We start from the raw sequence: 15,428 nt of genomic DNA on the forward strand, positions 1-15,428 counted from the left end.
TTCGATTATAATACTTCTTAGTTTACGCTCAGGAAATAAAAATAACTTTTTCTAGCTAAGTTTATTTTACTTTCGATTTTTATAACTGGTAATAATTATATTCGTTAAAATAACACTTTTCTGTTTTATTCTGAAAGTTAATATATCCCTATTATCTCCATAAAGCCCATTCTTTTCTAAACAAAAAAAAAAGAAAAATAAGGAAATGCTATCTTAATAGCGGAAACATATGGAAGATAACTTTTAATAACAACTGATTGATTACACTTTAGCTGTGGCATGAATTACTCAGTGTTTTGGCTTTCGCAACACTTCCTGTAAGGATATCAAAAATAGGGCGAGTGCAGTTTTTACAACGTTAGTCTACACAATAATGTTTGCTAAAAATAACCCAAAAAAAGTTGTTTAACAAAATGTTAAAATTACCATACAAAATGTATTGTACCTTGAGAAAATCTATTATTTTTTTCTAATGGCCTTAAAACAACTTGAGCTATAAAATTCAAATTTAGTGTAATTCGTTATCGGAAAAACTTGGTTTAATAGAATCTTTAGTCATAATTCTTCACTCAATTATGCATTTTAATTGAAGTTACGATTTGCGAGGAAATAAGTCGACGACACATCTCGTTAACTAATACCTAAATTGATTAAAAGTTAATCGTCCATGTACCTTCCATTTTCTCGACAAAACATTACTATTCCCACACTAAACCATATCTTCTAATTAATTTTTAATAAGCTATTATTTGAACACTGGTTATCAACCGAACCGTAACAAGACACTCACTTTCAAAAGGATGCAAGAAACAAATGCATTTAACTGAAAACCGTAATTTTTCGATTTTAATTTTAAATCGCGATGTGCTTTTTGAATAAAATCAAAAAATTTTACAAAAATATTCTGTTCTTTCTATCAAAATTCCTCAAAACACATTCTCTCACACTGCTCGCCAGACCTACCTACACAATTTCAGGACAAAATCTTAAATTGTTTATAAACAATTACTTACCCGATTCATTATTTATTGAACAAAACAGGACGTAACTTTTGAAGTTTGAAGTACAGCTGGTAAAATTTTGATAGTAATTACGATACAGCCCGCATAGAATTATTTTCCCAAAGTTGAATTTTCTAAAAATTATGACATCGTTTACGCTCAACATAAATTTATTAGTGTTTCGTACGACCTCTGACAATGTGCCTATTCCAACAATCGATAAAATCTATAAATATTAAATATCATAAATGTATCTTCGAAAATCTATTTTCTTTCAAATGTTTCATTTATAATAAAAATAAATGTTTATTACATCGTAAGATAATCACAATTTTTATTTCCTTAGCGATACTTTCCAATTGTGTGTATTGCATGTCACCATGAAATACAATTAATTTAACCGTCGTTATAAGCAGAAGAAAGAGTACAATAACATTTCATCTATTGATTTCCCCAGAGTTAATTTAATTGGAGTATCGTTTATACTTCCAACTTGAAATTTCCTGTTTATACGTGACACACTAAAATCGTTTTACAGCTATAATCTCGAGAGTTTTCACATGTTACATGGAGTAACATTAAAAAGCTTGAACATGACGTGTAGACACTAGAAATTTAAAAATAATTGTGCTATTAAACTGCTCTCCTTCCCACATTACCGAGCTTTCTTCTGCCCAAAAATTATTACACGAGTACAAACCGCAAAGTAGAATATCAACTGAAAGTAAAAATTCAGTAGTAATGTCCTGTATCGAATATCGTTCAGTTTTCCAATTCCAAGACGGTCGGTCTGAGACATTTAGAGACATTCCTACGAACCACAAGAGAACGCGAGTGGCAATAACGCGATCATTATTAACACTCGTATCCCCATCTGGCGATTTTTCCATTACTCGTAAGGTGCTTAATATCATGATGAAAGGGTAGAGGGAAGAGGACACCAAGGTGAGGGTGTGGCAAAATAACTTTGCACTGCCGGCGGCATTTATATCGATCGACTTCCTTTTCAGCATTTACTTAACCTACGTGCATGAATTGACCCGGCTGCAAATTCTCCTCATGGGCTGTTATGACGTAATTTTGTCCACGGACATTTGCGTGTCTGGCCCAATTAATTTTATGGACCCACCCGACCCATATTCGCCCCAGACAACACATTACGGACAACGAAAATTGCCAGCCGGTAATCAACAAAAGCATTCGCCTCGGGATTAAGCCGCTAATTTAGATAGCAGCTTATCTCCAAGAAAATATTCGCAGCAAATACCGAAACGTGTTATCTGCAAATGTAATTGGCGACGAGTGTGCTGTTGAAGTTACAGAAGCTAAGTTTTTTCGGAGGCAGGGAGAGAAATGGAAAAGGATTTTTGCTCTGTCTAATCATAAAGCTCTACGGGTATTAATTAATGTCGATTTATATCTTCATATTTACATGCTGCTACCATTAAACATTGCGTCCAACATTATAGTTAGTAGTATTAAATAGTATTAAATAATGTTCTAATCGTAGTGTGAGTTATACAGGGTCATTATAAAATATTGTAGTCAACTCACCTATGAAAAACAAATGAAATTTTTCTCGTGCCGCTAATCACCAAAATGATTTGAACTGTTTTGAAATGTCACGAACGTCCAAACAAATCTGTCAGATGTGTCAAAAATTGAAATGCCCGGTTCGCGGTTTAATTTCATTTTAAATAGACACGAAAAGAGGCCAGGCCAGAGCATTAAGGGTTGCAGTGTTATCGAGCATTTGTGAACGCCACTGCAATACATTTCAGTTTCAAAAATTGTAAATTGTCAGAAAAACGTTTAAGGGCTTTGTCATGAATTACACCTTGGAAAGTCGATTGGAGTTGAACAGAATAAATCATCTGGTCTGTTTTGCAAAGAAGCAATAATTTTTCAAATAATGAAATCCAAAAAGTGAGGTTAAGTTTGTCGAAACCAATGAACACGGTAATTATTTAAAAAATTACATTTTTATAGGTACCCTGAAGGTAAAAATTGTGAAAAATCACGTAATGGACAATGGCAGAGCAAGTCTTATCACAGTTAACGAACACTATGAATACCTAATGAGTTTTTGCAGTAAATAATTTTGCCAAAGTTGTGATCCCGCGAAAGTTCTGTTTGTAAATTGTAAGGAATCGTCAAAATATTGGTGCAGACATGGTTTGTGACCGGTGCTTTTCTCTTGAAAAAACACAACTGAAAGCCTTGATCTTCATCCCTACAATAGGTGAAAACTGCTATGTCCAAACATTACCTTCAGCTTTGCAGTTTCTAGATATCTGAAACATGCCAGATCTGCATAACAGGAATGTCAAAGAGGTTCTACCCAAAACACGCCCACATGGCCATCCTAATATCAAGATTTTTCAAAATTTCTATAACAAAAAAGATGAAAAAACCAAGAAAATTTCAGGAGCATAGTGTTAAGAGTTCTGTAGATGATTATGAGATCTCTTGAAACAACAGAATGTTTAATAAAGATTTTTAACTTTCCTAATAGTAAAATTACAATTATTACTAAACAGTAAGTTGAAGTAAGTTTTAAATTAAGAGAATGCAACTAACACCGAAAGAAAAATGAAAGTTACTGAAAATAAAAAACTTTATTGCAGTACCTACATACACTTTCTACATCTAATTTTGTTTATTGATCACATTCATTTACTTGAAAAAGTATCAGGCCTATGAATCGTCGTCTGGAAACAGCTAACCACACACCAACCTTCATTGCGTGTGATGGTGTTTCTTCAAAAGCGTGAGTATTTTCTATACACCAAATTCTGAAGTTCTGTCAGTTGACATAATAGCCTAACAGATGAAACCAGGCTTCATCAGAAAAGAACGACAAATCGAGAATCCCGTTATCGTCCATATCAGCTTGAAACCAACTACAATACCCAACGCGGCAAGGAAAATCAGCTGGTTGCAGCTCCTGAACCAACAAAATCTTGTATGGATGCATATGTAACTTCTCTTTTACGATTTTCTGACATGGGCTGTATGGTACTCCGGACAGTAAAGATTTTTGACAAAGCTTTATTCGGACTTTGTTCCATTCTCATCCTTAAATCTTCAACAACGTCTTCACTAACTTGAGGTCTCCCCGTCGGTTTTCACTTAGAAATGCTACCAGTGTCGTTAAATCTGGCCATAATTCGCCGTATAGCGTCTTCAAAGATTCTTCATCAATGACAACAGAACATTTCACTAGATACTCGTTTTTAGACGCCTCCACAGAGTACACTCCATCCCCATCCTCATTTAACACCCCATTACGGTAATAGGCATGATGATTGCGCCAAAGAACTAAAAAAATCATTTGTAACACTGACCATAGTTATTCCTCTGTGTTCATTACCTGAGATTATTCCACAATGATCTGTAGTTTTGATAAAAACTGTTTTTTGAGACACTTATTAAAGTTCTAACAAAGGGGAAGACAGCAAAAATGAAAACAAGACAAGTCAATTAACGCACAAAGTGAGGGAAAACGTACCAGTACAAACGAAAAAATTATTGACATCTGACAGAATTTGATGAAGCGTTGAAACAGTGCAGCCGCTAATGTCAACTAATGTGGCGTAAAAAATAAAAATTCCAATATTAGTGTAATCCTTTCCACAAAACTGAAAAAGGCGGCACAAAATGTCACCAAAATCATGGCCTTCTTCGACTACAATATTTTATAATGACCCTGTATTACCCACACATTGTTCGTAAGTTGGCTGTTGCAGTTCAAACCTCATTTAGTTCGATAAGCTGACGCTTGTAAACCTTAAATTCGCGGTGTAAAGATTTAATTGTGTGTAACGTTTAACACTGCATATTGATTAAGGTTGCTAAATGTTTTTGGCAGAAACCCAGAATTATAACTATGTTTAAGTCTACTTACTTATCATGTTCTGATTTACAAAACGTTAGTTTTTGAAAAAAACATCTGTATCAAATATTCAAATTCATAATTTTACTTTCCTACACGGGTGTCTTTATTAGTTAATTCAATTTTATGTCCCTCGGGCATAGATAAGACAAATATTTAACGATTTTTTTTTTTTTTTGAATAGTGTCTAACTTCTTACTTCCTTGAGGATTTATAGGTCATATAACACAAAAATTTTCGCAAATAGATAACATCTAACACACGACGTGCATAACAAAATACTTACTAAAATTTGTCTCTTCTCCTATCTAAAATATGGTTTTATTCATATTTCAGCAGTGAATAAAAATACTGTGTAATTTTTTTAATTTGTGATGTACTTTTCGCTATCCATTATATCACCAAATTATGTAGGTCGTTTCTTAGAACATACAACTTGTATTGTGGTTGCTTGCCCATAATCTCGTACATTGTGCTTTATTTCATTTTCGTAAATTCGTATCGCTTATTGTTTTTCCAATTTTCGACAAAAATCAGACGTTTTAAGGCTAAATATCTATTTGAAAGTGAACAAAAACTATCCAGGTGTGTTTTGACGCAGAAGCAGGAAGAACAAGAGTTTCATGCTTACAGCCAACAAATGAATGTTGAATGGGTGTCTGAAACCCGACCCTGTTTTCAGGAATTTTGTGAAAAATTCCCCAGTGTTGCTGTTCTTGAAGCTAATTTTTTAAGGATACTCAGTTATGTGATGAAATTAGTTCGTGGAACTAGTTGCATTAAGAGGAAATCAGGAAGTCGAACATTAACGAAGACTGTTGAAAATGTCCGACAGATTATGGATGATAACCTCCATATATCTTTAAGAAGGCTTTCGCGGCAACGCGACTTGTCATATTCAACTTGTCAAAAAATTGTTACAAAGGACCTAATAATTTATTGTAACCGATTTAATTAAACAATGAACAATGATTTTCTTTGGCCTGATTTCATCTATCAGGGTATGTAACTCGGAAAATATGAGAATGTGGAGTGCTTAAAATGATCATTATTCATTGCAGCTACAAAAAAAATTGGAATTTGGTGTGCCATTTTTCGAAGACGACTATTTGAACCCATTTTCTTCAAGGAGTCAGTTACAACTGCGACATATCAGAACATGCTACAGGAATTTATTGACTAGGTTGATCTCGAAGAATTGCAGAACAGATATTTCAGCATAACAGCGCAACAGCTCATACAGCTTAAACAAGTTTGAATTTTGTAAGGAAATTTTATCACGACCGTTTAATTAGATCCCACACAGACCAGATTTACCCACCTGGATCACCTGGTCTGACAGCTTTAGATTACTTCTTGGTCCCGACTTTGAAATACACTATTTTCAAACAATTGAAGACCTAAAAGTGATAATCATTCAACAATTTGAAACTGTTTACCTGGAAGATTTTCTCGAGTATTTCAGAATATAAAACGCGGAGTCAATTTATGTAACGAAGCGGTGGCAACCTTACCAAGTATTGTTAAAAATTCTACTAAACATGTTATTTATCATACATAAACCATTTTAAATCCCAAGAGCTTGATTCTTGTTGACATAAAATAACCTAGCTTTGTAAGTTCAGCCACAGACAACCTATACTCAGGTTATATGGTGCCAGTTCATCATAATAATGCACATTTTAAGAACAAAGTGAATTACGTGCCAAATTCATTAAAATTGTATAACTTTTAAAATTAATCGAGAAAACTGTGTCAAGTTACGCTCTAGTTTTCAGCAGAGTTCGTGCTGTCAACATATTCTTGGGATAAAGTTAAAAAAATCACACGGTATATTTATTCTTACCAAAAATATAACATTTTTCAAAAAATTATTTAAAAAATCTACATGGAAACAATTCACTCAACATGTGTGCGGCATTTCTAGAAAATGTATAATTATATTTATCCGAATTACCAAACATATGCATAAATTATTTATTCCCCGTATTCTCTTAGTAATGCAGTCGTACATAATAAGTAACTACAGGCAATCTAAAATTTTTATATGCAAATATTAATTTTCTTAATTAATTTAGCAATAAGGTCTTTAATTTAAGAATTAATTAAAATTAAAATATGCAATCCTTTGGGTAATTGCAAATAAAAAAACGTTTTTCTTGGAAACTTTTGAAATACAATAATTTATTAAGCTAATAAAAATGTTATTATTATTTGTAAAACAAATATCAAACTTAGTGGAATTTTTTTGAAATATATTTTTGCTTGGCCCTTGACAAAATGTATGACATTTTCTATACACAACTTCTCAATAAATTTTAACGATAATATCTAAACTAGAATGTTGTAACATTAATCTATAGTTTCTTTACTTCATTGTAATCGATTATAATCTACTATTAATAGATTATAACCGTTTTAATCACGTTAGTTCTTAATGTTTTGATTCAACATTTTACACTACAAATAAAAAAAATGTATTGTACAAAACTAAAGCAAGAAAGAAATTTTAACAATCTTAATGCACATATTTTATTTCGGCAAAATTTATGCAGTATTATGCTCTTTATCTAGGATGTAGCAACTTGAAACAATAGGAAACATTTAATATTTGTTTATGATAAGAATAAAAAAATGTTTTTGTTTCTATCCCAGTTTATTCCATGCAACAAATCACGGCTACGTATTACATTTTCTAGAAATGATAAGGGAAACTGGGGTTAGTGACATAGCTTGACACTTTACGGCGTTTCGCATTTTTTCTGCTTAACCCATTTCACACGTAAACATGACGTAATAAAACTTTTAAATTCAACTAAGTCAAAAATATGGTAACCTGTCCCACATACAAGATAATTTGACAGGTTTTTAGTTTTTAAACGAACTCCTGTAAAATCTAAAGTAATTTTCTTTTCATAGGTACATTTTCAGAGCATTACAGTTAATTGTGGACAATTTCATACTTATGCTCTACTACTCTACTTTAAGTAATTTGCTTCCTTAACCAAGACACGATGTTAGTTCTAACTGAAAGTCAACAAAAGTTTCGCACACAAATTTAGAAATTATAAATTTACTCCAGAATATTGAAATGCAACGTGAAAAAAAAGCTACTTCCTATTTGAAATATTTTACGCCGAATAAAATAAATGAACAAACTAAATGCAATGAACACATTTTATGACGATATTCTAATACCTTTAGCGGTTGTACAGATCTACCGCGAAGAAAATTGAAAGTAGGATTTCAACTAGCCCCGACCTCCCCTAAACACACGCAACTACTTATTTAGCTATTACAAAATATGTTTTAACTAAATTTATTTTTCGCGATTGAATGTAAGGAACCATAATTTAAATTTCTTGCAATACATTTTTATTACAGAAATAAAATTTTAACATAAATTATCAAGTTCGAAATTTTATATCTTATCTTAAATGGATTAACGACTTCGATCTGCCAGTGTGTTTACTTTTTCTCGAATGATTTATTGTAAATAAAGAAAGTTAAATTTCATGTTAGAACGCAGAAATGTATATAGAATCGTGACTGAGAATAGAAAAAAAAATTAACAACGGGTTTCAAAAGTTATTTCAAGATTGCAACTTTAGTCTTTTGGCTAATGAACTAGGTAATCAGTCAGTACTCAATTTTCGAAAGATTTTCTTTGTAGTTATTTCAAAAGAATGTCGCGTTAACCGGGTTCGGTTGTTGGCAGCGGAACTATAGACAATATAACAAATATATAGTAAAAGACTATACTTAATAGTTACAGAATTCATTCATTTTAGAGCTTAAGCAACCGCTAAAATCAACACATATTTATCCAGCATAGTTGAAGCTCTCACTGCTGCTCAAACCCCAAAATCCATATTCAATTAACACAAAACTACGTTTTCAACCCTTGGCTTAAAAATAACTATTTGTGTCTACATTGAACAAATACTGTGTAACATATAACGTTTTGGTTTATGCAAACATTAAGCTCAATTTAGAAGATTCCTCATGTTTCTGATCATTTTGGAGACAAAATGATACTTTCAGTTATTTTTTTTTACAAATGACCAGACTTTGACTTCTTGAATTTCACCTCAGCATCTAATACTACTAAAAACGACAAAGTGTGACTGACATATATTCTTGTTCTTCCAAACCGATTTGTCGTATCTAAAAAAAGAAAAATGATTAGCCTCATTTTTAAGACAATTTCGTCTTAAGCTGTTGGATAAAATTCTATGTTTTTTTTTGCAATTTCAATGTCGTCGTAAAATTATCTGTTAAAATAAACATCATGTAACTGCGACATTTTAAACAAACATTAAAGTGAGTAAAACCGCTATTTTGTTGTATTTACTGATCCTTATCGCGTCACATGTTGATTTTGTAAATAATTATTGCAATAATCGTTGTAGCAGCAGTTATAAACTAATAAATAAACATAAATAACCAACTCTGAAATAGAAAGTGTTTGGAAATAGCTCATTATGTAACGGTGGATGAGTAAGTTCATGAGTTGGGCGCAACAACCACTCATGCCTTTTAAACACTTACCGATGATTAGATGAATCAAAAAGTAAACAAACGCTAATTTTTAAACTGTAAATAACCCAGTTATGAACCTTGACCAAGAAAGACGGTGTAACAGGTTATCGTTATCCGAATCCAAGGAGAAAGTTGCCACACTTGTCACAAAAACATTGGAAACAAATCCAATAACCTTCCACTACTCAAAAGGAAGTTCTTGGACTAACCAAGTGAAACGACCTTAATGAGTAATTCGGAAAAAAACTGCCTCAGGAAACACACGATTCCACGGACCATTAGTAGCACAATTCTGCTAATTGAGCATATTACAAGCGCCACAGTTTACGAGAATTTTAAAGATCCATTACCAAATATCGACAAGTCCGCCCACGAGCCATTTGTTATTGTGATTTAACATCATAAAAAAAATGAACAAAAGGCCACAGAGCTATGAATCACTCGCTTTCTTGGAGACGTCTTCAAAACATGACAAGGTAACACGACCATAAAACAGTTAGTTCTCGCAAAAAAATAAACTTATTCAGCTATCTACACATCCTATTGACCGTGCATGACTTCCTCCAACCCTCACCGGCGTTGGCACAACCCTTTTAATACAAAACCCCAGCAAAATAACCCCACAAGTACCAGCTGATCGCAACAACCCACCTTGCGAGAGGGCCACTCCTTTTGGCCCTTTGCCCTAGGATTTTCTCCACGACGGCCACATTGCCCTTCCGGGCCGCCTCCAGCAGCTCTTGATCTTTCCCCATTATCCGCCGCCACCGCAATCAAACATTTAAAATAAATTCATGGCACAACACTAATTTACTCACTACCGTAGTACAAATTCATTGATCGCCTGTCAACCATGACACAACCGCCGCGCCTCTAGCGGCCTGTGCGAAAACAACAGATAACAACAAGACGTGATCGCACATTTCACGCCGATTCGCATGCGCGATCGTGTGCGCTTGATAGCGTGGTGTTTTTATTTTGATTATCACAGCTGATTTCGGCAACAAGATCGATATTATGCAAAATGAGGCTGGTTCTGATGTGTTTATTGTCTCTGGCGGTGTGCGAAGGTATTTAATTATCAATTTGTGCGGGTTGATGACCTAACCTATTTTTTCAGGTCAAGTGGTAACCTTTGATTTGTCCGATTATAACCCGCAGAATGCGACGACACATGTGCAGAAGATGTTTATTAACCTAACTGCCGGGGTTTCAGAGATTTGGGTAAATAATGTACCCGAAAGTGTGGGCTTTTATGTTGTGCAAGTTCACTCGTTTCCTTACAATGTTACTCTATCTTCGACAAGAAAATTCAGGAGTAAGGACTCAGTTGAGGGCGTTAACGTAGGGCTAGTCTCTTTTAATGACAATGACACAAGATTCTATGTTAAATCAAAAAACCAAACCAAAGCTTTAATTGTTGTAGTGATCTACAACAAAAAAGGTAAATTAATTGTTAAATGTGTACAATGTCTACAAATGGTTGTTCGAGCTGCTGTTGTAAATTACAGATTTTCAATTTCGATTTTGTGTTTAGTTGTCACACCTGCTTTATCAAGGCGGCAAAACAAATTCTTACTGCGATGAGAGAACTATTTGTGGATATGCTATGCACAAGAGCCAACAAACAATTACTGGATCAAAGTAAGCCCTGAGTTTTGCCGCCTTACCGAAATAATGCAATAAGCATTAGATTAGATTTTTAGTAAATGTCACAATATTAGTAAGCGGCAAAGATTAAAAATTGTCATAGTTTTTGCAGTAGCTTGATCAAACATTGAAAAGCAGCCTCCGTGAATACTATTTTTTTTACAGATCCAATCCCTGGTGGGTGCAACTTAACTTTTAACACAGAGTATGCACCATACCAACTGGTATCATACACAGAAGACTTAATAATAGTACAAAGTCAGGCTCCATCAGCCTTTGACACGACTTGCGACAAAAACAACATACAAGTAGATTTGTATCATCTATACTTACACGAGAATAACTACGCCGAAAAATATTATTTTAACGGCATTGAAAATATGTTAACCGTGGATTTAATAAAATCTCATGGATACAAAGTATCAACTGTTGATGGTTATTTTAAATACAGAAAGCTCTACAGCGCCTACAGAGGTGTGGGACAGGTGTTTGCTATTGTAGCTACTTACCACAATAGAAGCTCAGCTTACGTCCCCGCTGTATCATATGGATGCGATTTGGATAACCAAGATGAGAGCTGTTATGGTCCTGTGACCCCTCACTGGAAGGTTATCTGCGCTTTTCTTTTAATATTCGGTCTATTTGTTAACTTTTTTGGGCACAAATTTTTTAGAATCACACTGTATTTGATAGGTTTTGTAATAGGTGTTTTTATAACATACGTTATTTTGTCTTTGAGCAGCAATAATCTAACGGTAGCAGGTACAAGGAAAGCTGTATAGGGAGTTTCCGAGTGACAAATGTGGGGAATATTGGTACACTATGCTTGATTTAGCGCACCGTATTGCTTGCATGGGTCGTGTGAATACTCCCTAGTGTCGAAACGCGACGTAACACGTGCATGTTGCAGAAAAAACAACTACAGCTGTTCTAATTGGGCTAATTTATGGGTCACTCTGGCTTCTGATGTGGTGGAAGTTCGGTATTCCGATTCTCTCAGTGAGTCTCACTTTTTTCCTATCTGGATTTTTGTTAGCATCGATCGTGTTCTACGCAGGCGTAGGTAAGGTGATTTGTATAGTACACTACTGAGAGTAATGATATTTTTCTTTAGCCGATTTGAAGATTTTTCACAACGATATTAATTTTTGGTTGACTTTTTTGGCTATTGTTATTGCTTTTCATACAATGTTCACCATGTGGACGCTGGAATGGCACGTTTTTGGATGTAGTTTTCTAGGGGCGTACGCTTGTGTAGCCGCATTGAACTACTATACTGGGGGAAATTTGCAATACATCGTGATTAATTCTTTTAGGAGGATGGTCGTGAATAATTTTAATATGGCAACGATTGATCCGCCGTTTCAAATTTTGGGTATGAGTTAGGACTGTGTGGAGTTTTTACTTACTTTAACTTTTTGCAGATATCACGCAGAGTATCCTCTTGGTGGCTATGACCACTTTTGGCTTTTATTATCAAATGAAAGAACAGAGGAGTAAGCCTCCGTTCCCCCCTCACCGTTACACGACTCTTGAAGAGGGTGTGAGTGAGACCACACCATTAATCAGAGATACTACTGGGGTCATATACTCAGATATATAGTTAGTCAGAATTTTACGCTCTCTATCCAGTAAGCAGAATCATGTGATGATATTGAATAAAAAAGTTTTGTAGTGGATTACTTGTTTATTATTCCACGAATGCACTATAATTTATACACATCTAAACAGCAAATTCTAAACTACATAAAACTTCAATGTATAATTTAAAGTTAATCACAGCAACAATAATTTACACGACATTGAATAATACTTGTTGAAATATATCACTATACACTATCATAAAAAAGATCCGATTAATAAGCATTGCATTTTAGGAACTAAAAACTGCCTAAAATTTGATTGTGTTAACACAGTCCATAACATCTATTTAATATTACAAACATGGCTTAAAGTAAGACATATAATTATTGCTATGCAATTATTTCAAAGACAAGTATTCCCGTGACTATTGCAAACAAAAATTATCGTACCAGAGAAAGAAATGTGTTTGGGTTCCCCAAGTCCGCGCAACCCAATTATTGCAACTGATTGAAACATCACCCTGAAGATGTGCGTTCCGAGTCAAAAACAGTCCCTCTATACACTGAGTCCCGCGCTATGTACACTATTCACAAGTACCCTGCAGTCCGTGGGGCCACTGCTTCTTCCAATACCGTTCAGGTGGCGCTTTCGTCCATTAAGACGACTCCTGATCGGCCGCCGTCGCCGGAATCACCGGAGGAGTCATCGAGGTTTGCAGAGTCGGGTTGTCCTGGTGCACGAGGATGCTCGGCGGCGGAAACCCGAAAAGTTGAGATCACTGAATCCTGGGCCAGTAGTTCGACGTGATGTTGGAGGAGAGATCCGGCGTCTGGCTGGGTATCTGCACGGGCACGGAAACCCCTGCCGATATCACGCCTGCGAAAAGATAGAATGAACAAAAGGTACCGGCTGAGGTTTAAGCGGGGTCTCGAGAGAGAAGGTACCAAACGAAGCTTGCAACCAGAACAACGGTGTCCCCACCCTCGCTTTAGTTCGCACATTATTGAGCGTTCGCCGAGCCGAGAATTGGAAACCACCCTCCGCCACTTTAAACTGATCACGGACAATGAAATTTACGGCGGCGAACCGGGAAAACTGCTAAACTCGCTCCTTTCTATCAGATAACCGATGCGGACCCCATACATGAGATTTACTAGACGTATACATAACGACCAGGCACGTCTCCGGCGTCATTAGGGACCGAAGACGCGCGCCAGAACATGGTGTCTCGACGCAAAAAAGAATTTAATTCTGCGGCAGAGAAGTCTATACAGGACAGGGGACAGAAGCCCTGCTAATCTGAATCACAAGTTTTTTTTTAAGAATATATGTAACTTTAAACATCTACCTTTTCAGAAATCGTACTAAATGAAATTTGTCCTTAAACAATAAATATCTCAAATAACAAAGCGGTCTTAATGCTAGAAGGCAATGACAATATTGATAACAATAAAGAAACAGTAGTTAGTAAGAAAACAAAAACAAAAAATAGCTATACTTATAGATAACAACAGAAAGCAAATCAAAGAAACGTAACTTCTAAAAAAAATTCTCCAGAACAGAACTTCGTGAACGTAACTAAAATTATGGAAAAAAATATGGCGGACATGCAATGAAGGAGGTAAAAAGAAAATTAACCTGGACCAGAAAAAAACAATGACAGTTGAAAATGTGTAAAACGGAACATAAAATTATCAAAAACAATACACAAGTTTGGTTATTCATTATTTCTGTTCGCATAAGAAATAGAAAAAGTAAAAGACGACAATACAAAAGTCTGTGTGAAAAGAAAAAGGAAGTTGGAGCAGAGTAATAAAAAACAATTAAGGAGATAAATAGTTAAAGTGGTGGAAGAATTTTTTTTCTTATTACTATTATTTCGGTGGTTCCGTTTATAAACGATCAAATTATTATAAAAAAATTATAACAAAAAAAGAAGTATCGAATGTCGAATCAACAATGAAAAAGGAACTTAATACAGAAAATATCTAACGTAGCAGAAATACAGTAAAAGTAGAAGAACAACCTGTAAAAAAGTAACCACAGTAAGAAAAGTATGACGTAGAAATATAAAAATAACACTGCTAGAAAAAGATCCTGACAAGGTATTTGGATTTCAAACTGGGATTCTAGGTCCCAGTTTATAGTAACAGGCTGACTAAAAAGAAATTATTTAGAATGGTGTAAATGGAAAGAACAGGGTTAGCATATAAAATTAGTATAATATAAAAAGCTAGTTGTTGTCATAAGCGACAAATGTTTGTATTCCGACTTAACATCAAACAAAGGAGTAATCAGCACGTGTTCAGATTTCTATTTGTCAATGCAGTTCTAATTCGATTAAGTCCGAAATCCTGATTCCCACTACAAAAATGACTCATTCTTCTCTTAAGATTTTACAGATATCAGTAATGCGTTTCACAAAATTGTTGTCCTATGGTTCTCTGAGCATTGATCCGAATCCTCTCCCTTTCCGCGCCAGTTTTCGGTGTCCAGTATCAAAGCAAATAACAACTCTTACTTTTGAATGCACGACTATAGGAAAAAAGACACAAAAACTTCAGAGAAGTATAAAGACATAGGGATGCAATAGCAGACAAAATAAGTAAAATTGTTAAAAGTAAAACAAAGGGGGAAGATTCATTTGTCACAAAAAACAAACACATCCAAATTTAAAACCGGGTATAAAACGTAATGAGTTTGTAGGGAACAAAATTTAAAAAACGTTTTCAACAAAATGAAAAGAATGTACTTCT

General features: G+C 34.6%; 3 protein-coding genes and 2 long non-coding RNA genes across 9 annotated transcripts in view; 2 read left to right on the forward strand and 3 right to left on the reverse strand.

Moving 5' to 3' along the window:
- Nucleotides 1-10,327, reverse strand: part of LOC135129906 (ankyrin repeat and sterile alpha motif domain-containing protein 1B) — a 49,297-nt gene extending 38,970 nt beyond the window's left edge. For all 4 annotated transcript variants that reach the window (XM_064057187.1, XM_064057181.1, XM_064057175.1 and 1 more), the window contains exon 1: nucleotides 10,090-10,327. In XM_064057187.1, the coding sequence (XP_063913257.1) occupies nucleotides 10,090-10,193 (104 nt within the window). In that variant the 5' untranslated portion in view covers nucleotides 10,194-10,327. The remainder of the gene's footprint in view (nucleotides 1-10,089) is intronic.
- On the forward strand, nucleotides 3,435-4,049 carry LOC135121735 (uncharacterized). The gene is made up of 2 exons (XR_010279112.1): nucleotides 3,435-3,771; nucleotides 3,824-4,049. It is a non-coding gene; the product is annotated as an uncharacterized LOC135121735 (long non-coding RNA).
- LOC135121788 (uncharacterized) lies at nucleotides 3,601-4,708 on the reverse strand. Its single transcript, XR_010279133.1, has 2 exons — nucleotides 4,375-4,708; nucleotides 3,601-4,322 (listed from the first exon to the last, which is right to left on the reverse strand). It is a non-coding gene; the product is annotated as an uncharacterized LOC135121788 (long non-coding RNA).
- Nucleotides 10,328-10,352: 25 nt separating the features above from the next.
- On the forward strand, nucleotides 10,353-12,767 carry LOC135129925 (transmembrane 7 superfamily member 3-like). The gene is made up of 6 exons (XM_064057196.1): nucleotides 10,353-10,508; nucleotides 10,559-10,882; nucleotides 11,254-11,850; nucleotides 11,999-12,151; nucleotides 12,203-12,463; nucleotides 12,513-12,767. Exons 1-6 carry the CDS (start codon nucleotides 10,463-10,465, stop codon nucleotides 12,689-12,691), a joined length of 1,560 nt encoding a protein of 519 aa, XP_063913266.1. The 5' UTR covers nucleotides 10,353-10,462; the 3' UTR covers nucleotides 12,692-12,767.
- A 30-nt stretch (nucleotides 12,768-12,797) lies between these two features.
- LOC135129933 (paired box protein Pax-6) overlaps nucleotides 12,798-15,428 on the reverse strand; it is an 86,713-nt gene continuing 84,082 nt past the window's right edge. For both annotated transcript variants that reach the window (XM_064057211.1, XM_064057205.1), the window contains exon 12: nucleotides 12,798-13,548. In XM_064057211.1, the coding sequence (XP_063913281.1) occupies nucleotides 13,448-13,548 (101 nt within the window). In that variant the 3' untranslated portion in view covers nucleotides 12,798-13,447. The remainder of the gene's footprint in view (nucleotides 13,549-15,428) is intronic.

Source organism: Zophobas morio, unplaced genomic scaffold (assembly GCF_036711695.1).
Source record: "Zophobas morio isolate AGI-343-1 ecotype UQ-CSIRO unplaced genomic scaffold, CSIRO_AGI_Zmor_V1 ptg000002l, whole genome shotgun sequence".
In the NCBI taxonomy this organism is placed as follows: domain Eukaryota; kingdom Metazoa; phylum Arthropoda; class Insecta; order Coleoptera; family Tenebrionidae; genus Zophobas; species Zophobas morio.